The 23,703-nt window shown below is 32.6% G+C and overlaps 1 protein-coding gene across 1 annotated transcript; it reads left to right on the forward strand.

Annotated features, from left to right (window-relative positions):
* Nucleotides 1–11,652: 11,652 nt before the first annotated feature.
* LOC129225036 (uncharacterized) lies at nucleotides 11,653–12,131 on the forward strand. The gene is made up of 2 exons (XM_054859582.1): nucleotides 11,653–12,002; nucleotides 12,110–12,131. Exons 1-2 carry the CDS (start codon nucleotides 11,653–11,655, stop codon nucleotides 12,129–12,131), a joined length of 372 nt encoding a protein of 123 aa, XP_054715557.1.
* The last annotated feature ends 11,572 nt before the right edge of the window (nucleotides 12,132–23,703 follow it).

A 23,703-nucleotide genomic window follows, 5' to 3' on the forward strand; every position in this document is an offset into this window, starting at 1 on the left:
GCTGCAGCGTGGGCTGCGCGCAAGGATTCCTTTATACAGGATTCCTCTCACGCAAAACCATCGCCGTCTGCCGCTACAATGAGCCAATGTGCATGGAAGCTGGCGTGCTGATTAGCAGCAGGTCGTTTTTTCTGACGAATCCCGTTTCAATCTGTGGCACCATTATGGCCGAATTCGTGTCAGAAGCTATGCCGGTGAAGGGCACATCCGGAGTGCATTATCGAACGCTACAGAGGACGAACACCCGAAGTTATGGTCTGGGGTTCCGTAGCATATCATGGACGATCACAATTGCTACGAATTGTGGGCAATTTGAACAGTACCCGATACATAAACGAAATTTTACAGCCCCAAGCTATTCCTTTCCTGCAAGGATTACCAGGGGCTGTATTCCATCAGGATAATGCCCGTCCACATGTCGCTAAGACTGTCATCCTACCTTGATTCGCAGCAGGTACAGCTTCTTCCTTGGCCTGCATATTCCTTGGATATGTCACCTATTGAACATGTGTGGGATTTCGTTGGGCGGCGTCTCGCTCGTGATCTTCGTCCTGTTGCTTCGATAGACGAACTTTGGTTGCGCGTACAAACAATATGGAATACTCTTCCGCAGGCAGATATTCAAACTTTGTTTCACTCCATGCCGAGTCTTGTAGCAGCACTTATTGCGGCGCGTGGTGGCCTCACAAAATACTAATTTCTATCTATTTTTATTGTTTGTTTGGTTTGAAAATGTAATCATTTATTTGTACTATTACCACTCAATTGCATTAAATTTCATTCAACTATGATGCTTACTTCATGGTGTTGCAATTTTCACAAACAGGAGTGTATTTAGAAATAAGTGCAAAGGTCTCATTCCTCCTATCTCTATCCTTTACTTTATTTAATACAAAATGTTTAGGAAGTATGTTTAATTCAGATGCATTTAAACATTGGAATATTGGCATCGCGAAGAGTTTCCCCAATTGTACTTGTTAAGAAATTTAGGATTATCGTGTTATAGAAATAAACTTTTATCTCGTTTTTTTTAAAAAAGAAATTAGTATAGCTCCAGGCCAATTTTCGGCATTATTTAATTTTAAACTTTGGTCATGTACTATTTACGGCTGAACGCTTTACCGCTGCTTAAGCAATATTTCGAAAAAAAAAAAAAACTAACGTTAGGATAAGATCCAATTTAATTGAGAAGTGAAACATAAGAAATATCACCATTTAAACAAAGGAATCTTGGGAAAGAATGGTAGTAATTGGGTTTGTTTAGAAGCTTTGGATTGACGTACTCTAGAAAAACAATTGGTTTTATCTAGTGCTAGAAAAATAAGATACAATGAAACAGCATTATCTCCTAGCCTTGTTTTTATACATTTCTTTTTTCATTACTTGAAATAGTATAAATAATTGCCCTTATTTATTCTGGTCCTTTACTGCTTGCTACAGATTATTTCGAAATGACATTGCTTAAAGTTTCGCTGCGAGTTGTTTTTGCAGTCAAATTTGAAGCAAATATCTCATGTTCTTCGCACATGAATTATGTTTTTTATTTCGTCCTGTTGTGAAGTTCATTTTATTATTTTGGCACCACTAGAAAAAAGGCGTTGAGGAAATTTTCAGTAATCAACTCCAAAATAAACGTACAAGAGCCAAAAACTTTAGTTTTAAGAATTTAACCGAATACAAATAGTTTTCGGTGTAACGACTCTTAAATTAACGACATTATCTATTTAAAGATGAATTTTCGTTTAAAACGTATACAGTAGATCCTCTTTTTCCACGGGGGTTACGTTCCATGAAAATGCCGCGTAAATTAAGACTTAATATTAGTGTTGAAATAGGGGTTAGGTTCCGTAGAAAAAAAAAACTTCATTCTAATTCCATATTGCCCGCCTATTCCATTATGTACCCATTTCATTTACTACTTAAACAGTTTTGTTTTTTTGTTCTGCACGTTTGAAAATAATCAATTTCTGTATACTTAAGCATTAACATAATATTAAATTTAGTTCAACTTCAACCGTATCAGATTCAACCTAGCACGCTATTCCATGGCAGGTATCAAACAGATTCTGGGCCATTCTCCACTGTAAGCCCTCTGAAGCCCAATTTTTAAATAAAAAGAGATATAATTGTTTTATTTATGTATTATTAAAGCATGTTAGTTGAGCCTCGGAAAATAAGATAAAATCATTGTTTTGACATAATTTTTAAATATAGAATCATTTCTGGAAAGTCAACATTATGATTTTTAAGTTTTTCCATTAAAATCAACATACTTTGCATGTTGTCGGCTTATTGTAAAAATATTATATAATTTTAATTTTTTACTTTTAAATGTGTCTACATTGTGTTTCTTTTCATGAATAAAAGAAAAAAATAAATATTGATACAACATTTTTCAAAAAAGGAGAACTTCTTTGAACAAAAATTCGATGTCCCGTGCGTAACGCGAAAACATGATCTTTTTTTGTTTTTTAAGCTTGATGTTCACAAACAATAGAAACTGCTTTGACCATACTTTTATTTTCCTATTTAAAGTCATTCTTAAAAGATTTTTTAATGAAGGTTTAATATTAAAAGAAATATGAGCATTTGTTTTTATGTCCCGTTCATAGCGCGAATTTCTCTAAAAATCTAGAAAGTTCAAGTTCCACAAGCATTAACTGCAAGTGGATAAATTATTTCAACAATTTCAGTTATGTTTTAGAATAGTACTTCATCATCTCGTGTAGGCCATTGAAAAAAAATCTTACTTTTCTATGGCAGAAATCTCTACACTGTAACCCAAAACTTCGTATTTTCTACAGCATACATTACAAACTCTTGTCATACTTCACCATTACCCAATTTTTGCAGTAACATCTATAGTGCTCGTGTCAGTATTTTTGTTAACTGGTGTAACAGAATTAAAAAAAAAATAATATAAATAATAACAAAAATTATTTTTCGAATCATTAATCTGTTATTTTTTCTCAAGCTTTGCTGGTTACTTTTCATAAATTAGGTTTCACAATTTTGTGTAATGTGAATTTTTTTAAAAACTCTAATAAAAAAAAAACTTAAAAAACCAGCATGTTTTTGTTAAAACCCTACATATTTTTTTCAACGGTTTAAATAACTATTTTTCAACAGATGAGATATGTTTCCTTCACTTTGGAAGCTTAATTTTCACAACCTACAACTTATTTTGTCGCTGCTATATTAATAGAGCTAAGACATTAACTAATATATATAGCAAGTTACAAGAGGTCGACTTTGGACCCCCACGTGACGCATGTAAGTAAATTAAATGTCAAAAAAGATTTTTTTTTGATAAAAATATAACTGTCTCAGTAATAGCTTTGTATCAAATGTAAAGATTAAAAAATGTGCTTATTTCTGTGTAAATAAAATATTGAGATTTATTTCAAAATCTCCACATAGTATAAAATGTAGTTTCCAAGAAGCGTCTGTTTGTTTGAACGCGCAAAACTCGAGAACTACCCGGCCGATTTCGCTTAAATTTTCACAGTATCTTTCTTTTACCATCCGAAAGGTTTGAAGACCGGTTCGAAAAAAATTCGAGGAGTGAGTAGTTCTTTTTTTATTCAAATTTAGGCCCAATTTTCACATAAATTCCCAAATATTGGGTTAAAAAAATTCTTGCACATATTAATATTACATATCGTTAGAAAAGGTAGAATTTTCCGCGTGCTACGCAATTCGTTTTAATACTCTAACATAATTAAGGTCGGATTTATTTGCGTTTTAAGCTCGATTTTTTTTAAGGCTTAACTGAAATTTAGGCACTACTTTCTTCATTAAATCTATCAATAAAAAGCGAAGGAATTATCCCACAGTTTTCTTTTTGACACCATTTTAAAAAGCGATATTTTTTACTCCAGATCCATCTCGACCTTAGGTCGAAAAACTAAGCTTCTTCCTCGTAAGGAAAAAAAAGGCACAAGCATTTTTAAATCAAGTTCAAAAAATTTCATTTCCATTCAAATTGTTAACCATTTTCGTTCGCATTTTAATTCCTTAAGCTTATTTTATTTCGTGTTTTCATTGTTACGCTTTTTGAATCCATCTTTCTCGATTTAATTTTGTGAAAGTATTTTAATATCTGTCGTCATTGTTTGGGAGGGAAATTTTGCATGATGTTTTTATTTATTTATTTATTTTTTTTTTAAGCCTGATAGTTGAATATACGTCAGTTAACACAATTTTTATTTTCAAGGTGGACAGTGCAAAGCAAGGCAACGCAGTGCCAATATTAGTTTTTATTTCATTAGAAACACAAGTATTATTCTAACTTTTGAATTCTTACAGCTGAGCTAGAGTAACATTTAGACATGTTCCGTGCGTAACACAAATTAAATAAATTTGCATTTTTCCTAATTAATGTATTTGATTAAAATGTAATATAATTGGACTGAAGTACTACTTAGCAGATAGGAAAAAAATACAATGGTTAGATAGAAGTTCTAAACTCAGAGTTCATAAGACATAGAAGTAAGAGCGGATTATTTTCTTTCTGAGTCCCGTGCATAACAAGCATATTAAATCATTTTTTACAAAAAAACTAAAATTATTGCTTTGCACGCATTTGAAATTTCAGAAACAATCTTGATTTATGATCCAATCGCAAAAAACATGAATAAACATTTATTTTATTTATTTATTTATTTATTTATTATTATATATATATATTTTTTTTTGTACTTTAAATGTCTGCGAATGTCCCGTGCATAACAGGAGAATGATCCTTCTAACTCTTTTTTTTTCACATACGGTTTATTAAATATGCATTGTTTATTTTTTAAATAAAAACCTTTTTTTTTTTTCAAATTGCAATTTATTATTGCTAATGTGAAGCTTGATTTACTTGTCCAAGCATTAAAAATGCATTAATTCGTAAGCGCAGTAAATAATTGGGAATGTTTAATGAATGTGTGCAACGAAGAAACGCTTAAAGTAGTCCACGAGACAACTTAATCTACGCTACTGTCGTTAAAAAGGTCTTGCCTACAAACGGAAAAAAAATGTAATATTTGATGGATAAATTTATGGAATAATATGCGGCGCATGTTTTCTTACTCAGGTTATTATTTTTATTTTACTTATTTATTAGTTCAAATTATGAAAATTGGGAATATATTTATATTTCATGTTGCTTTGCTTACGTCTCAAAATTTGCAGATAAAAACATTTTGTACGCCGTTTCAAAAGATTTTAAGTTTATTGGAAAAAAAACCGACACATATAATATCACAAACCTTTTTAAGCGTGAGTTTTAAATATTTTAATGGCTTAGTAAAAGAAGGAATCGTATGTAAAATACTCAGATGAAACATCAAATATTTATCTTATTACTGCATAAAAATACTCAAAGCAGCGTGTAAAAAAATTAAAGTACGATTCCATAAAAACAATTTTTGCAGTACTTTTTCCACTCTAACGCATGAAACAGCAACGAATGCTAGACATGAATACTGATTGCAAAAAGTGAAATAATCAGCGTCTCCAGATCTAAAATGGACCTATTGCCTTTCGCAATTGACTACTTTCCCACGTTCATGTCGCCAGAATTCGACGACGCAAGATATTTGGAACACAAATCCAATTACAGCTAACGAAATCAGTTTCTTTAGTATTTCTCAGAAAGTGTTCTTTGTCACGTTCGATAGAACTCTAAAATTTGAAGTAAATTTCCGATGGTTCAGCATCAAATTCGACTAAAGAACTTTTTATATGGAACCGGATCCAAATAATGTTTAATAAGTTGATAGAAAAGTTGAATTGAGTAACTACTGCATGTTTTATCGTTCATTTTTAAATTGGTAGCAATTATTTCGTGAACCTGTAACGTATTAGCATGCACTTTGGTACAAAGGCGAAAAAATTATTTCATATTTTTATAAGTCAGGTATCATAACCTACTATCATACCCTTCTTGATAAGAGACAAAATTGAAGAACCTTTCAAGGAATTTCAAAAAGTTAAATAATTTTCAAACACTCTAGACCAGTTTAAATTAAGATAAATAAATACCTTTGTGCTGAACAGTAAAGTAAGAAATAGCATTGTCAAAAAAAAAAAAACACAAATTGCAGATAATTGCAGACACGTGTTTCGGCTTCTTACTTTACAGTTGAAATTATTCAAAGCACTTTAATGAGGAACACAAAATTGAAGAACCTTTCAAGGAACATCAAAAAGTTAAATAATTTTCAAACACTCTAGAACAGTTGAAATTATTTAAAGCAATTTATTTGCACTTTTCAGAAGTTGATTGCAGTCTTACAAAATGATTATAACTTTGTAAGACACACCTGTTTTAAGTTAAAAATAAATGTATAGCGAAATATTTCTCAAAACAAACAATTTTTTTTCCAATCACAAGTAGCGCAAAAAACTAAACATAGTAGAGTAAGTGTTATTTTTTTTCTCTCATGCTTAATATATTAACAGTATGCAGTAGAAGTAAGATAAAATTAACAAAAGAACTTCCAAAATACTGAATTCTGTATTAAATAAATGGCAAGACATGAAACATATGAGTCACAAAAATTTATCTTCAAAAATATGCTAAAAAACGCGAGAATCGTTATTTTTGCATTTTTTACTCAGGATGTATCAAGCTGAATTCGGCACCCTTTGGTAACCAGATACTAGCCTAATCAAAAAATAGGGACCCGAACCTTGGGGAGCCCCCGGCTCGAAATCGGTGTAGTGTAAGTTTTATAAGAGTTTTAGGGGGGAGGGCAGGGAGAGACGGGACAACTGTGGGCTCGGGCCCAAACCTTAAGGGGTCCAATATTTTTAAAATTAAGGGGTGAAAATAGGGGTAAACAATATGGAGGGGGCCCGGAAAAGTAATTTGTGACGGGCCCCAAAGTTTCTGTGCACGCCTCTGGAGTAGGGAAATTCTACCAAACTGACAAGGGGCCTGCCTTTCCCTAGACGGCCCTGAATTGAATTAGGAAATATAGCAGGAAGTCCTACTTAAGGTCTATATTTCAAGTATGCTTTGCAGCTAATGACAACAAGAATTGCTTTTTCTGTATTTCTTCAAATGTTCATTGCATAAAAACACTTTGTTATTTTCCTTTTCTGACATCAAAAAAAAAAAAAAAAAAAACTTTTTTTCATTTTACAGGACAAAGCATTTACGACCTATACTTATGTAATTCTAAAATATGCAATAGTTTAATGAAAGAAACGCAATATATGCAATAACTGTTGCAAACGAGTAATTCTACTCCTAGAAAAAAAATCGGGTTGATGATCCAATTAGCAGCAAGGAAACTGACTTACGCGACTATAAGAGATAAAATGGAGGGAGTGAAGACTTTTATTCGTAAAGCAGAGTCTCCAAGTCACGTAATAGATTTTAAAGAAAGGCATTGTGTGGAATAAATCAGGTTCATTTTGCTAGTTTTACGCAAAACATGTCGACCATTCGTCGTTGTTGAGTCACGTGACTTGAGGTCTTTTGCTTCGCTTTTGCTAAGCCAATGATTAGACTTGCTCCCTCCATTTACTAATTCTTGCTCTAAGCTTACTCCCCTCCCATTCCCACCCCTTTTTGCGCTCTTATCTCTTGGCATTATTATACTCTCTCTCTTGGCATCATTGTTCTGTGCTATTCGTATACGTTATGGAGGAGCTTAAAATGAACGTGTTAAACTTAAGATAAATTAATTACATTGTGCTGAAAAGTGCAGTAAGAAATAACTACGTCAAAAAGCACGAATTGCAGATTACTGCAGACACATGTTTCGGCGTTACGAGGAACGCCTTCATCAATGCGAGCTTATGGATAAAAAGACATCCGCTTTTGTCGAATGTCTTTTCATCCATAAGCTCATTACTTTTTGCATTGATAAAGGCGTTCCTGGTAGCAAAGAAATATTTGTCTGCGGTAATCTACAATTTGTGCTTTTTGACGTTGTTATTTCTTACTGTGTTAATTTTAATTTTAAACATTTCTGTTTAACGCCGTTACCATTCCAACTCGTTCATTCGTACGCTATTGCGCAGGACTGTAAGGGCAAGTTTTCGTGTGTTCACAAACATAAAAACATTCTTCTTCAACATCTCCAAGAAACCATCAACATTCTGCGACGGTGAAAAAGAGAGTTGAATTAATCTACAAGATAAAAACAAAGATACTTTCTTCGTCATTAATGGCTTGATCAGCAGCATTTGCAGCATTTGGAGTCCTTAATAACAAAAACTAGTTTTAGTATTGTCCGTTTTCTACGAGAAGGCAGGTTGACTCCTCCCTCGTCACGTGGTATCTGATGGTTCTTTTTCGCTGATTCGGCAGAAGGTATATTCGGATCATGGCATTTTGTTGTAAAAGCAGCGGTTTTTAAAATGTTAGAATAACTAAAATGACAACAGACAAGTGAAGCAAGTGATGTAACTAGCACTAAGACTTTTTTGCTCATTAAAATGCATGCCCGAGAGAAGGATGTCTGGTTTTGTCTCCTTTAGAAGCGCATGTATTGCTTACTGATCACCCCCGCGTAAAATGAAACTTTGCGTTCGAGGGGGCGTGTCGAAGTGCCTTCTCGTGAAAAATGGCGAATGCTTTAAATGGTGAGTTTTATTTTATTAAAAAAAAATATAAAAAACACATGTCAAGACTTAATTTTTTTTGTTTCATCAGCTTTAGGATTAAAAAAGATAAGTAGTTATGTTTCATGATCTCTATTTTCAAACTTGGTTTTACAGAGGGGTAACTTATACGATATCCTGATATTCTCCTAAAAGGTGTAATATCATCGAAATATTTAGAAATGCTAATGCTGAAGTTATAACGATTATGTGCAAGTAGTAGTGTTAAAAATTAAATGCTAAAACAGGAGACTTAAAAACATAAACCCTGTGGTATTTCCAATTCAGTTAAAAGTGGAAATGTATTTTAAATTTAAGGAAAATAAACTGGAACAGAATACTGTTTTGCGCTTGTTAAAAGCAAAGAAACATGTATTAAAACAATGTATAATACTCATTTAGAGTACTCACCAAAATGTATTTAATTCAACAAATAAAACACAATCTCGAAGAGAAATTCAACATTTAATTTTGTGTTTAGTTGCTACAAGCAGAGTTTGAAATATCCAAAACACAATACAGATAATACTTCTTTTGTTTTCCTACACAATATAATGCGTTTTGAATCACAATGCTTCTGAAAATGTTATGATTAGGGAATTGTATTTATGTTATTAACAAAATTAATTTTTGTTTCACTGGATTTCTTATTCGGGATAACATAAAACCGGAGACAACAGTTTCCTTTCATTAAATGAAATGCTTTAGCTGTTTTAATGAAAACAAATCATTTCTGGGCTGAGACAAAACGTTTCGAAGCAATTAAGCTAGATATCTTTGTTTTCAGTAAATTTGTACTGTATGAGGTCTTTGTGCTCAAATATAACGAATTAAACAAAATCCGGGGTAATCAAACTCAACCAATCATGGTAAAACAAAATCACTCAGTGATGAAAAATATTTTTCAAAAGGTTCTTTTATTGACTTAAAACTTTACTGACGGAAAATTCACTGCAACCAAATAATATTTGTAAGAGAAGATATAACTACAGTTTGAAGACATATTTAAAAAGGTTTATGGCATTGTCTTGAATTATTTCTTTAATGCTTGGTCCTAGTTATTTAAATAATTTTATAAAAGTAATTGAGAATGCTGTCATAAAACAGTTTTAAAAACGTATTTAAAGTAAGGTTATATTTCGCTTCTCGTGATAAGAAGGAGGTGATGTTCAGTCACATCTTTTTTAGAAAAATATTCAGTTGCGCAGAATTTTTGATTTTTTTTTTCTTTTTTTCCCTCTGCGTAAGTCACATTTCTTCTGCAGAATTGCAACTAAACGTACTTAAAAAGACGTTTGAAATATGTTCTATATTTGATTTAGCTATATACTCCGAGTGAAACTATATACATTATATTACGGCTAATAAAAAAAATATGTCTTGGATACATACATTTTATACAATTATTATAGCTTCTTTTAAAGAACGGTCATTCTGACCATTTCCGGCCATTCTAGGAATAATTAAGCGTTGGTCTTTCGAGTTATAAGATAATTGTTTTTTTTTCTTTTTTCAATTTATCTTTTACAGTATATATTTTTATTTAATTTTCGACATCGGGAATAAAATGAAAGGCAATTTTTTTTTCATCCAGAAGAAAGAACAACAATTTAAATGTCTTTATATTTCAACTTTTTTTTAACGATAAAATATTTTTTTTTTTTTTTTGCGGAAAAAATACATTATCTGCATTTTTTTTTAAAGGTGCTACTACTTCAACCGTTATTTTTTTTTTATTTTTACGTACGTATTTCACTATATGAGAGAGGTAAATTTTGATTTTATGTATTAGCTTGAAATGTTAGAAAGGTATGTTTTACATAATTTGCAGTCTTAGCAAGCTAAGAAAATTTTTACCAGAAGCTAGAAACTCGTTTTAAAAATGAAATTGGAATAATTTTTGCTTTGAAATTCAACGTGGTACCAGTGGTAAAAAATTTTGGTCTGATCAGTAAAGCGTCGGACTCGTAACTGAAAAGTCCCAGGTACGATTTCGGCCGGTCGAAGATCCTTCGTTTTCATTGATGGTGACTGGGGAACGTTAAGTATGCAGTGATCCCAAAGTCCCCCAAGTGAATCAATATCTCTAGAAGTGCTGTACCATGGACTGATCGGTCTTGGACCACATCCTACCTATTTAACCTTTTACCTGCCGATGTTCCCAAATGGGAACATTTTTTGTGAATTTTTTTAGTAACCTAATTATTTGTTTAGACTTGTCATATCTTCTGAAATGACACGCAACAGTATGAATTTATTTTAGGTGTTCTGAATTTTTAAAGTACGTTTAACCTTTATCTTGAAATTAAAATCACATTTACTGAATTTCTGAACTTAGAATTTGTCTAAGTTTTTCTGTCTCTGCTTTTAAAGAAAAAAATGTAAAAAATAAATTATTGGCGTTATTTAGTAGCCAGAGGACATATACTTTATTTCAACTTAACAAAATATTTCCAATTATTATTTCTTGTGAGTTATTTCCATAAGAACCGACACGTTCCCATGTGGGAACATCGGCGTTTTGAGTATAGTATTTGAGGGGGAGTTTCGTCAATCGCGGAATTTGAGTGTGATTCCCCTTTACTTCAAATATTTTGTTGTGGAAGATCTGTTTTGTGTTGTATACACGTGTTCGGTTCCTTCATTCACGAACATACACTTTTTATCAATCAGCTTGCCCTTCACACAACTATTCTATTGTAAATGTGACCTTCACACCTGCCTTCATGCATTCTCTCTATTATAAGTGAATCGCGTTTTCGGGGTTGGAATTCTTGTTTTCTCTCCCTATTCACTTTCTAAGAATTGTAAGTGTGTCACACTTTTGGAATGTATCTCGTGACTGAGGGATAGGTAAAGATAAGGGCCTTTTATGAATTTTGACCAGTCTCATTTCATCATTTCATTTCATTACTCGACTCATGTGCGTTTCGTTTCTTTTACCAAGTCGCATACGTACCAACGATTTTGTTTTTTGACTCAGAATAATGTAGTTTTGATCTATTTAGTGTTTTTGAACTATCATTCCGTATAAACAGCCATCTAGAGATGCCTCGCAAGTTTTTAACGTTAGAAGCTGCGCTAGATTATTTCCACAGCTTATCCGACAGCGAACTTGATGACGAACACGAGGATGATCTTTGTATTTTGCTACCTGATAAAGACGCGAGTCTGAGTGATGAAGAACACACAAACGATGAAGCCTTAAATGAAGTTTATCCTAAAGATGTCTGCGGCCAGGTTGACTTGATGCTTAGCGATGAAAACACAGGTTCAAATAGTTCAGATGATCAGCTTCACAATTCAGGAGATCAAAAGGGAAGCACAACCTCATGCTCGGCTCCAAAAGCAAAGAAACGGAAACAAGAACCCTATCCCAGGTGGAAAAAATATGCTAAGTTTGAAGAAAATCTTCCGGGAAAAAAACTCGAAAAATTGACTGAAAAATTCTCCAAGCTTCAGGCAATGGATCTTCTGCAGTTATTTTTCAAAATACTTCCTTTAGATTATATGCAACACCTAGCTGATATCATATTAACTCTCAGTGAAGGTGTCAAGCAGACATGAACCTAAATCACATCGTCCTGTTCTGAATTTAAAAACAGATAACCATTATCTTGTCCCCTTCACTCAGAGACGTTGTACGGTTTGTCAGAAGCACGTGCGAAAACGGGCATTGAATGTGAAAAGAGACTCCGTTCATCTTGCTTCCCCCAATACCATAGACATTAAGGAAGCAAAAGTGTCATTCAGAAGAGAAAAGTATAATAGTTTGTAAAATAAACAAAAATATTCATATTTTTTCATCCATTTCGAAGTAATAAAGTTTCGAGATCAATCCTCCCATTTACTTCATTCCAAACGCCGATGTTCCCAAATGGGAACATCCAGAAAACCCTATTTAGAAATTTTTTTTCGCCAAAACATGTTTGGGTTTGCTATACTAGAGGTAAATTGAGACATTTAAGCAAAAAATTAAAAGTAAAAATTAAAAATTTGAATTATGGCGTTTAAAAGGTTAACCACAAATAGTGGTAGGTGCGAGGGATCCTGAAGTGTGGAGTGGTAGAACAATTTGTAACTTTTTTTTTAATATACAGGGTGTTCCGTTTTAACCTGAAAGACCTTTATTTTTGCAACCGGTAGTCCTAGATGTATACTTCCAATTACAAAAATGTTTAAAATCAGATGCAGAGTTAAGATATTGAAAGATTGAAGTAAAAATAAAAATGAGTCATAAAATACAAAATTTCACTTTTTATACGGGACCCAGGTCCCCTAACTTATGTTTAGGGAAATAATCTCCATTAAAAAATAATTCCAACACAAAAAGTTTGAAATTAGTACGACCAATATTCACCGAGATATGATAAGCAGCGCCAGCGTTTCGTTTTTTAGACCACTTTTCACTCGCCGTCAATAGCTCCTTTTGGGGGAAAATATGTATCGGTTAACAAGTGATAAAAATTATATGTGTGCATAGAGTGTGGTTTTTCAAATTGTTCGAGGTTTTATAGTGTGTTTTTGCGTATCACGGCATAACATTTGCATTTATTTTTGAATAGCAATGAAAGATATAAATGATTCGTTTTTCTTACTTCGACGCCCTGTCATTTTTCTGAAGGGGCGATAAGTTCCAATCTCATATTCTGTACGGTCCCTTAAAACTACGAAATGGAATATCTCCTTGAGTTTTGGTCGCACAAATGTCAAGTTTTTTTGTGTCAGTAATATTTTCAATGGAGATTATTTCTCTAAATATTAGTTAGGGTACTTAGGGCCCGTATATAAAAATAAATTTTATATGTTTTGACTCTTTTTTATTTTTTCTTCAAACTTTCAATATCTTAACTCTGAATCTGATTTTAAACATTTTTGCAATTAGAAGTATACATCTAGGAATAACGGTTGCGAAAATAAAGGTCTTGCAGGTTAAAACTGAGCACCCTGTATATCTACACGTAAAGCGACAGATAAAAAAAAAAAAAAAAAACCTCATTCTCATATAACGGTTTTTTCAGATGAAGTCGCAACCAATAGCTTCTTTCCTTGAAATTCCAAAGTATCTGACATTTGATTGGCTACCTTGGTTTTTCTCCTGAAAAGTTGATAGATTTTTTACGATTATGTAGCTTTCGTTTTCCCTTGTAAAAATAAAAGCTTATCTTTCAACATACACGATTAATTGTTGCTATAACTTGTATTTTTGATTATAATAAAACGATTATTAGAAACCGACAGTGGCTCCCAAAAGTGTTCATACACCTACGACTTTTAATCCATTGGTTAAAATTTATATTTCGGAATAGGTATTTAGTTAAAAGATCTATGATCAATTTTCAACAAAACTAAAGAAATTAATATACATAGTATATTAATAGCCATATAGATATATATGTAAACTTTTTAAAAATCAAAACCAAAAAATGCCTAAAATTGTATCTCACAAAAGTGCGTACACTTTAAAAAATGTCTATATATTATTGAATAATCTAACTTTTTATTGAGCTATGATATTGTAGAATATTATGCAGTATCAACAACACCTTTTAAACATCTGGGAATAGATTTCATTCTTTTTTTTTTTTTTGCGTAATTTCCGAGTAAGTGTTCAACCACACTTCGAGTCTTACTGTTTCTAGCTCTATTTTTGTATAAAAGCCGATTTTCGTAATCTAGCCTCCAGACATCTCTAAATATGTTACTTTAAGTTCAAATCTGGAGATTGAGGGAGCATTTTCTAAACTTTAAGACAATTTTTGAGGCACTAGACGCAAGCATAGAAAACCGTGTTCTTCTTATAAGAACACCTTTCTTCATCTATTTACAATTATACTACGATTTAACCAAAAATGTTGAATTCATTTTTATCTGTAAATAAGACGTAACTACAAAACGTTTTGAGCTTATTTATGATTGATTTTGAGACGAAACGCGTAAGCTTTCTGTTTTTCGCACGGCCAAGGAACTTTCTGCGGAAAGAGTTTTATGTAATCCAGCTAACAGAGAACTTGGCAAACAATTTTTAGGTAAAAATTAAACGTAAAAATTTTCATTTAAAACTGCAGAAACTTTTACAGCACTCAAATGTGTATTTTTCAAAAAATTTTTAACTGTAATTTTCCGATTAGGCTTTGTCAACTTTGCCGGTTGACCTTTTCTTACCTTGTTTTCGGTCCGATTATTTTCTTTAAAGCATTTTATCATGCACTTTTATTATAAAATGGAATAAATTAACTATTTTAGAGACATTTCAAACCAATTTACCGCTACTGTGCGGAAAAAATTCAAATTTCAAATGGTGTTTGTGTTTTTTTTACGAATACCAGCCATTTTAAAGTAATAAGCACAATATTGAGGAATAAATAAACAAAAAATCAAAGCCAAATGTCTTTTAAGGGTCAACACAATGCAAAAACTAGTATGTTTTGGCCATCACGAAACTTTCTTCTAAAAATTTCTTTTTTTTTATGATCCCTCCCTATGCTTGACGAGGAAGCAATATTCCCAACAAAAACAAAATTACACATGCAAAAACATGACGACCATCCCAAAGTCTGAATTATTACAAAAGCAAAGCAAAGAGCGAAAATTGAAAGTTATTTTAAAAGCCGTGCTTGAATTAATTACAAATATTTTATTTGTTGACAAACATAAGATGGCAACAGTTAAAAATTTTAAATCATTGAGATAATATTTCCGATCTTTTCCATGCAGTTAAAATCACGAGAAATACGCAGACGACACTCTATTACGATTTATCTTTTTTATTGTTGCATTAATAAAGCTATTTTTATTTGCAAAAAAAAAAAAAAAAAAGAATCAACACCTCTTGGAGCGATTGGCGTCAAAATTGAACCAAAGCCTCTTTACATATGGATTCACATATATTCCAAATTTCAACCAGAACGTAGCATTACTTCTTGAGATAGGGCACTCACAATGGAAAAAAAGAACGGGCGATTGCGCTACCCCCTTTTTAGCTGTTGACACCAAAATAAAATCAGCTCTTATACCCACTAAGGGCTACTTGCCGATAAATTTTTCTTTCATTCCGTTTATTATTTCTTGAGATACAGCAGTCACATTTGACGACAAAAAACGTTCTATAGCTCAACCCCCGTTTGAGTTATTAACACAAAAATTGAATCAGCACCTGTTCCTGTTAATGGCAACATATGGACGAAATTTTGTTTGATTCCGCCAGTTACTTCCTGAGGAATAGCAAGCACGCGTAACTCAAAAAACGTCCCATTGCTCCACCCCCCTTGGAGGAATTCGCGCCAAAAACCAATGGGCACAAGTTCACATAGGGACACATATGTGTACCAAATTTCGTTCGATTTCATGCGGCAGTTTTTGCTGTAGAACGGCCTCAAAAAACTGGTCACACACAGACGTGACACACACACACACACACACACACACACACACACATACAGAGACAGACAGACATTTTCCAAAAATAGTAGAAATGGACTCAGCACACCTCAGAACGTTCGAATCCGTCAAAATTCGAAATTCGAAAATTTGCACGAATCCAATACTTTCTTCTGTATATTAGATATAGAAGAAAGTAAAAATAAAATAACTATATATGACAATTTTAATCATGAATTTTTTCGAAAATATTTGAGTGTACGATGAATTTTGTGGTGTGTTATTTCTGTCTCTTCGTGTTTTGACCCATTTCAAAAAGAAGATCCGTCAATATTTTGAAAAAACTACAGGTTTTTTTAGACTGATATAGAAATGATGTGAAAAAATATTGGACTTTACTTTCGCCTTATTTTGGTTTTACTAAAAAATTTCAAAGTGTACGAACTATTTTCGAAGCCACTGTATATGTAAGCTATAATTTAAATTGCTTTAATCACCTAATACTATGTAGATTTAGATGTTAAGGGGTTGTCCAAGAACTTGTAAAAGAATTGTTAATTTTTTTTCTAAGATTGTGTGCAGTTGAAAAACAAGAAATTTAATGCTGTTTTAAATTGAATCGATCTTTTTGAAAGGAACAACTCCATTTTTTTTCAAAATCCACTTTATGGTGGTTTCCTACCTCTTTAACTTCAACACGTCGTTTCCATGTGAAAACGGTTCAAATCTATTTTTCTGAGGAACTATGGTGTAAGACCCCCATCAGTGCTCATTTTGAAAAGGAGTCATATTTGGGAAATAACCCTTTTTCCTAATGAACTACTCCACGTTTTTGCCGTGAGGACCGGATTTACATACCTCAACAATACGTAGATTTTATAGTATCTTCCTTAAATGGGGTTGTTTCCTTCAGTCAAAGGTAATTTTTTTTTTGGTCACTGAAATTGATAGAATAAGCAAAAAAAAAAAAAAAAAAAAATAACACGGACCCAGAAAATACTTTCATTTTCCCAACAGTTTTTTTTTAAATATTTTTTTTAAATGTCTGATTTTCCTACAATGCGTGGCCTTTATGACGTCACAAATGATGCACTCTGGCGCATCTTTCTACCGTGTTTCCACATTATGATAATCAAGAAGCGAAATAAATATTGCGCTTTACGCTTGCTGTCCACCATATCGTTGCAGTACACGTGAGTCAAGATGCGAATTAAGTATTTTGGTCTGTGAATGGCAACACTGAATGGCATTTCATCATTTGTGATATCATCGGCAGAAGCATAAACAATGAAAGCGCACCTATTAAAGTTAATTTTTAAAAATATTGAACTTAGTCAAATTGTTTAAAAAATGGTCAGATCCTATTGTTTTTAAGTATGCTCTTTCAGAAAAAAATACTTTTAAAATTTTGAAATGACCCCATTCTAAAAAGTTCAATGTAAAGCACGTGTCACATCAGGTTGTAGCAGATTTAAAAAATTAGTGGCCAGATTATTTTTAAAAGAAAATCTAGTCGAATAGCAGTTGCGGAAAAGGGGTTTCCAAGGAGCAAAAAAATTTTTTTTGCTGTAAACAACTTTTACGAGTTTGTGTTCACAAATCTTAAAACTGATTTTGCAAGGGCTAAACCATTCATTGTTTGCTTAGTCGACGAAATGTTTTGCCTAGGTCATTCCATATAAAATGAGCAAAATTCACAAAAAGTGGTGGCCGCATGATAACGGATTTTTATGAAAGTTGGTATACAAGTTCCTTTTATGCATATACACTCTGGAACATTAAAAATAGCGCCCTTAGAAAGAAGAAAGGTAAAATCGCGAAACTTTGCATATAAGAAGAGTGACATCTAATATGCAAATGATCCAAGTTTGGTGTCACTGCGCATGACCGTTTACCCACAGTATCGGTGCAATCGGGGAAAAGGTGCTAGATAAACCGGTGCATAATTTAAAATTTATCAATGTTACGATTACATCCCGATTGTTGGAGACCCTTAATGAGTGAAGGATGCCAGGTAGACGAGTTAGGAAACGTTTCTCACACTTAAGCGAGTTTGAGAGAGGTTTGATGATCGGTATGAAAATTGCGGGCTGGTGGTGTTGCTGCCTAGGTGGATCGTTTGGAGCGTTCCGTTAGAAACTATTTCAGGCATTGGACACGAGATAGTACCCACGTGCGAAAAACCGGGTGTGGAGCGACCAGGAAGACGACGAGGAGAGATGATCGAAGGATCGTCTGGCAAGCGGGGGGTCGTGGATCCCACAGTGACTCGGTCCACCATTCAAGCAGACTTAGAGAAAGCAGTTGTTCCTCGAACTATTTCTAGACGTCTAGCGGAAGTGAATCTGCAATTCAAGCGTCCTTTTTGTGTACTCCCTTTAACACCAAAACAGAAGCAACTCAAGCTACAATGGTGCGAAGTCAGAGCGATGTAAGATGTCATTGACTGGTAAAAGGTGGTGTTCAGTGATGAATCCCGGTTCGTTTTGGGGTAAGATGATAACCGCGCACGAGCGTGGAGGCACACTGCAGAAAGGTACCATTCCACTTATTCTATAGCACGACACACTGCCCGCACCGCGGGTATAATGGTATGGGGGGCCATAACCTATGATAGCCAGTCCACTATAGTTCTGGTACATGGAACCTTAACGGGTCAGCGTTATGTTAATGAAATTCTGCAGCCACATGTAGGACCGTTCATAAATGGTCCCCCCAGGGGAAAGTTTTCAGCAAGATAATGCTTAGCCGCATACAGTAGAGTTGTTCAGGACTTCTTAGGGCCTTTTGAGATTCTTCCATGGCCAGCCCGCTCCCCCGACTTGTCCCCTATAGAGTATGTATGGGATCAGCTGAAACGACAGATGCCACCGTGCTACTCTGTGCAAGATTTAAAAGTGGATGTTCAAAATTTGTGGGTCCATCTGCGTTAGGACAACATCAGACCTTTAATTAGTTCAATGCCGGACCGTGTTGCGGCTTGTATTGCAGCAAAAGGGGGTCCAACTCGCTGTTGAAGTAGCACTGTATTTTTTTTATTTCTTAGCCTGTATTTGTTTAATTGTCTAGATTTTGGGATCAAGTGTACTTCTCACCTATATTTTTCTGTTCATTAAATTTCACTTCAATCTAATGTTTCCTTTTTGGGGCGCTATTTTCAATGTTCCTGAGTATAAAAATATCTAAAATATTTTGGCTTAATATTTTTTATTTTAATAGCTTCATGCGATTGAAAATTGGTCAAATTTAACTGCATCCTCATAAATGCTAAATGTTGCATTTTTGAAGGCTTGTATTGTATTAACTATTTAATGAAAATAAAAAGTTATATGTTGGAGTAGGATGATTCATCTGATTTCAGTAAAATTTTCAAAGTTATTATTGTTAACTTTGAACCTAGTTTCAAAAACTGAAAATTTTTCAGTTTTCTTATAATTAAGCATTTTATTTTTTAATCTCAATCTTTAACCCCTTAACGATCGGATGATTTTAAAGAAAACGGTCATAAAAGTGTCTATTTTTTTATTTAAGAAAATGATATAAACATGAAATGATATAAAAAAGAAATGTATGAACAACATGTGGCATTCAATTTTTCATTTTCAATATTTTTTAGATTGAAATTTTAAAAACATTTAAAATTTCAGAAAAGTCAACAAGCAAGTAGCGAAAATGTAAGAAATACGTCTTTTAAACTTTAAAAAATAATTTTATAAACCTTTTGTGTAAAATAAGTAAAGATAAGTAAATTTTTCTTGTGTGGTAACTTTAAAGCTTGAGATACAGAGACCAACATCACAATCTGGTAAGTTAGTACCAAATTTCCTTTCTTCATCTCTGCAATTACATTTAAAATGGACTGGTGCTGCCATTTGGTGTATAAAGAGAGAAATAAAATGTATTCCGGGTAAAATTAATTAATTGGTTTTAATAGTTTCGTCGCGTTAATATTGCACAACCCAGCACGGCAATATCACGGGAGCGAGAAATGAAGGTCGAAACCCCAGCACGGCATTTTCAAGGGAGCGAGCGGGAAGGGGTTAAAGAATATATTAGCTTTGCTGAAACTAATACCAAATAAACAATAACGTGCTATGTGTCATAAAATAAATAAATTACTTTTGAAGTTGTATTTTAACTCCTTTATCTTCAAAATCAGTATTAAACTTAGTGACATTTTGTGAAATGATGATTTTCCTCTTCACATAGACACAAAAATTCAAATGAGTTAAAATTCAGACAACTTTAAAATTTTGCAAGAATATATAGCTCTGTTTCTACTATTTGTTTGAAGAAACTCGAAATTGGTTTTCGATTTCCAAACTTAAAATAAATTTCAGAAAAATAGCATTTTCTTGTGTTTCATGTGAAATTACAAGAATTCAAAGAACTAGATGAACGACTAAATGATGCAAAAGCAAGTATATCTAACCTTTAATTCAATTTTCAAAAATGTACTGGTATAATGTTAATTTTATTAAAAAGCAGCAGCGGATAAAATTTATGTATCAAGTAATAATAATAACTTCAACACAGACATCAAAAGAAATGTTGTTGTTCTTTTTTTCTATTTTTGCTCTCCACAAAAAACTTTCAATTTGGCTAAAAACTTGTGGCTCTCTTTTTGTAGGAAAATCCAGTTGAAAACATTAATAGTACTTTAATTAATATATGTCAAGTACTTTCAGACTAACATCATCTTTAATAGGTCATGTAAACTAAGATGACGGTCCATGTGAATTCAGTAACTTAATAAGAAAATCACTTATCTGAAAAGATGCATAAAATCAATGTGTAGAAAAACATTACGTGGCCACAAATGGTCGCTATATGTATGTAACAAAAAAAATGAAATTATTGATTTTGGATTTAGACCTGATCTCTAATTTCTTTCTCTTCAAAGATATGCTCCTTTCACTGATGACTGAGATAAATGTGAGACAAGGAGTTTAGGTGTTCAATTGTTAATTGAGATGAAATTATAATAATTTCATATCTACAAGACAGCTATGGGTGCTTTAATAAATCGTTATTGAACCTAACTTTCAAGATAGATAAGTTTTACTGATGAAAAAAAAAACTATTTGTGACTGCAGCAGGCAGAAGAAGAAAATATCTTGTAGTTATAAGTGGATTATTGTATGTCGTATGCATACGTGTTCTGAAGGATAATAGTTTGATTGTTTATCAATGCCATAATAAGCACTTTTGCCAATGACAATAGAAAGAAAAGCCAGCTGCTTTCCATTGAAAATTAGATTCATTGAGGCAAATGTTGTTTAACTAACGGTTTTTATTCTGGAAAGAAAAGCTATAACTAAAACAGATGAGTTTCGACCAAAGGAACCCTTTTGTTTCAAAGAACGTCGCAGCAGAGTGGTTGAAATAAGTGGGTGCATTTCGTCAAATATACTTACTCATAGATAAAACAAATTCCCACAAACTCATAGCCCAATTTCAAATGCAATGGAGAATTAGACGAGATGGTCCTCTGCCTTAATCTTTTAACTCAGTTTGGTATTTAAGTCATGCTGACTAGAAACTTTAGAGTTATTTTTTCCTATATCACGTATGGAGAGGAAATTTCAACACAATAATTAAGGAAACATTTCAGCAAGTACTTCATAAATATACTTTTGAGAAAATGAAACACGAAAAAAAATGGTTAAGTCTTGCTAAACTACAATAAAAAGTCGTAACAAATGACATTTTACCTTAGTTAAATTTTCTCTAGGAACAAAAATACCCAAATTCCAATGATTAAAATTTAGCATTATCTAAAAGACACTTCAATATCTTACGTAAAAAAATGAGTAAATTAAGAGCATTCCCTCATGTTTAAACAAACATCTGAAATGGAGGAAAAATTGAAAATTTCGGAAATTTTTGATTCTTTAAAGTGCGAGTTCGTCATCAAGGAATTCAAAAACAATTACTAAAATTAGAGCAGATAGTTAGTTAGATAGTTTTTCAACCTGAATCCTTTTTGCTGTTATTTTTTCATTAAAAGAGCTAGATGAGCGATTTGAAATCTGAAGTAAATTGGCAAGGTTTGAATCTGTTAATGTCTCAGACTCAAAAAAGCTTCGAATAAACTTTACTTCGCTCTTTCCTAATAGTAATGTCTTTATAGAGTGTGGAAATATTTATTTTTTAAGTGTACGTTTATAACTTACGGAGTTATTGAGTCGCAAACTGGCTGCCATGAACTCTGAAAATTTAGGCTTAGCGTAAGTATCAACTTCTAATTTTAATAAGAAAGCAACAAACTGCTTTCAAATTTCCATACTTTGCATTCCCTCATATATATGCATGATTTACCTAAATAAGCATTTTCATTGAAATCTGTGACATGTCAGCCACAGCTAATTTTCTCATTTCGCATGGAATGACCCGCCTATTAAACAATATAGAAACGATAAAGCTTTTTATCCTAGACCCTGAAAACAATCCCGCTTATCAGGAAAAAATTTCCAATTTAAAAAATAAATAAATAAAAAATTGCATCAATATACACTAGATGCTCATAAAAATGTCTACAAGGAAATTTACGTTTGGCCCACTACTTCAAACGAAGAATCACAGCTGGAAATTTTAATTATTTTTTTTTATTTCATTACGGTTTTTTTTTTTTTTTTTTTTTTTTTTGTCATTTAAATCCTCTTTTCAGTTTTCACAATAAAATTCAATATTTTGTAAGAATAAACGATGTTTAATGTTTTACATCAACATTTATTTTAAAAAACCTACTTTACGGGTCATCTCCTTTTTAAATAATGCATGTTTTTAGAGAATTATTACAGCAAAATTTTGGGAATCATGTGAATTTCAAACAAGCTTCATCACACCTTAAATGATAAAAAAGAAAAATTAAAATATATTCTAAAAATATTGTGAACATACGTTTTTTGTTTCCCCTGAAAATTATAAAAAATTTGGAGTTGACCTCTTTACAAAATGACCGATTCGACTAATTTTTAGTCAGCTGGTCAATTCATATCGAAAGATATGAACCAAAAACTAATTATAAACAGCACTGTAAAACAATTTGTGTAACCTTACTCAGTCCGTAAATACGGTGGCAGTATTCTTCACTTTATATACCTTATTCCGGTGGCTAGCCCCCTCCATATAAATTGGATATTTTAAATAATAAAACTGCTATAACGTTTTGAGCAATGCCTGACGTTACACCAGTTTTATCAATTAATTTTCCCTATTGCCATGGATGCAGATTTTTGCATCCGCTTTTACGGAGTAAAGTTGCACATTTTTTTTAATAGCGATCCTGTTTATTTACAGGAATTAACTCTGAGTTTCTGATCCCAGAGAATGTTTGATTTATTTAATCAATATGCATTATCCAAAAAAAAAAAAAACAAATCAACATTTTACCAAAAAAAGTTTGAAAGAAAGCAATGGTTCGAAATGATTTGAAATAATCAAGTATTTACTTAAAATATTTAAGTACGAAATACTTGAAACAAAATAAAGAAAAGTCGATGGATTTAAACAAAATATAAAAACTAAGTAGTCCTAACTTTGAAGTTATCATATTTACCAATTCATATCGTATTCCCATACAATTTTAATTACAATTAATCTTTAGTCCCAGTATTGCAGGTTTTTTTAATTCTCCTTTCTAACAGTTCTCGAAAGTGTGTTTGACAAATTTCCTTAATAAATAGAATCTAAATTGCCGTACTGCCTCCCGGGCAG

This window comes from Uloborus diversus, chromosome 6, assembly GCF_026930045.1.
Source record: "Uloborus diversus isolate 005 chromosome 6, Udiv.v.3.1, whole genome shotgun sequence".
NCBI lineage: Eukaryota > Metazoa > Arthropoda > Arachnida > Araneae > Uloboridae > Uloborus > Uloborus diversus.

Excerpts from the sequence above, each read along its gene's own strand:
- LOC129225036 (XM_054859582.1), top strand. The coding sequence starts at position 11,653 with ATGCCTCGCAAGTTTTTAACGTTAGAAGCTGCGCTAGATTATTTCCAC. Across the intron at positions 12,003-12,109 it reads AGGTGGAAAAAATATGCTAA|ATTATATGCAACACCTAGCT; the intron begins GTTTGAAGAAAA and ends TACTTCCTTTAG.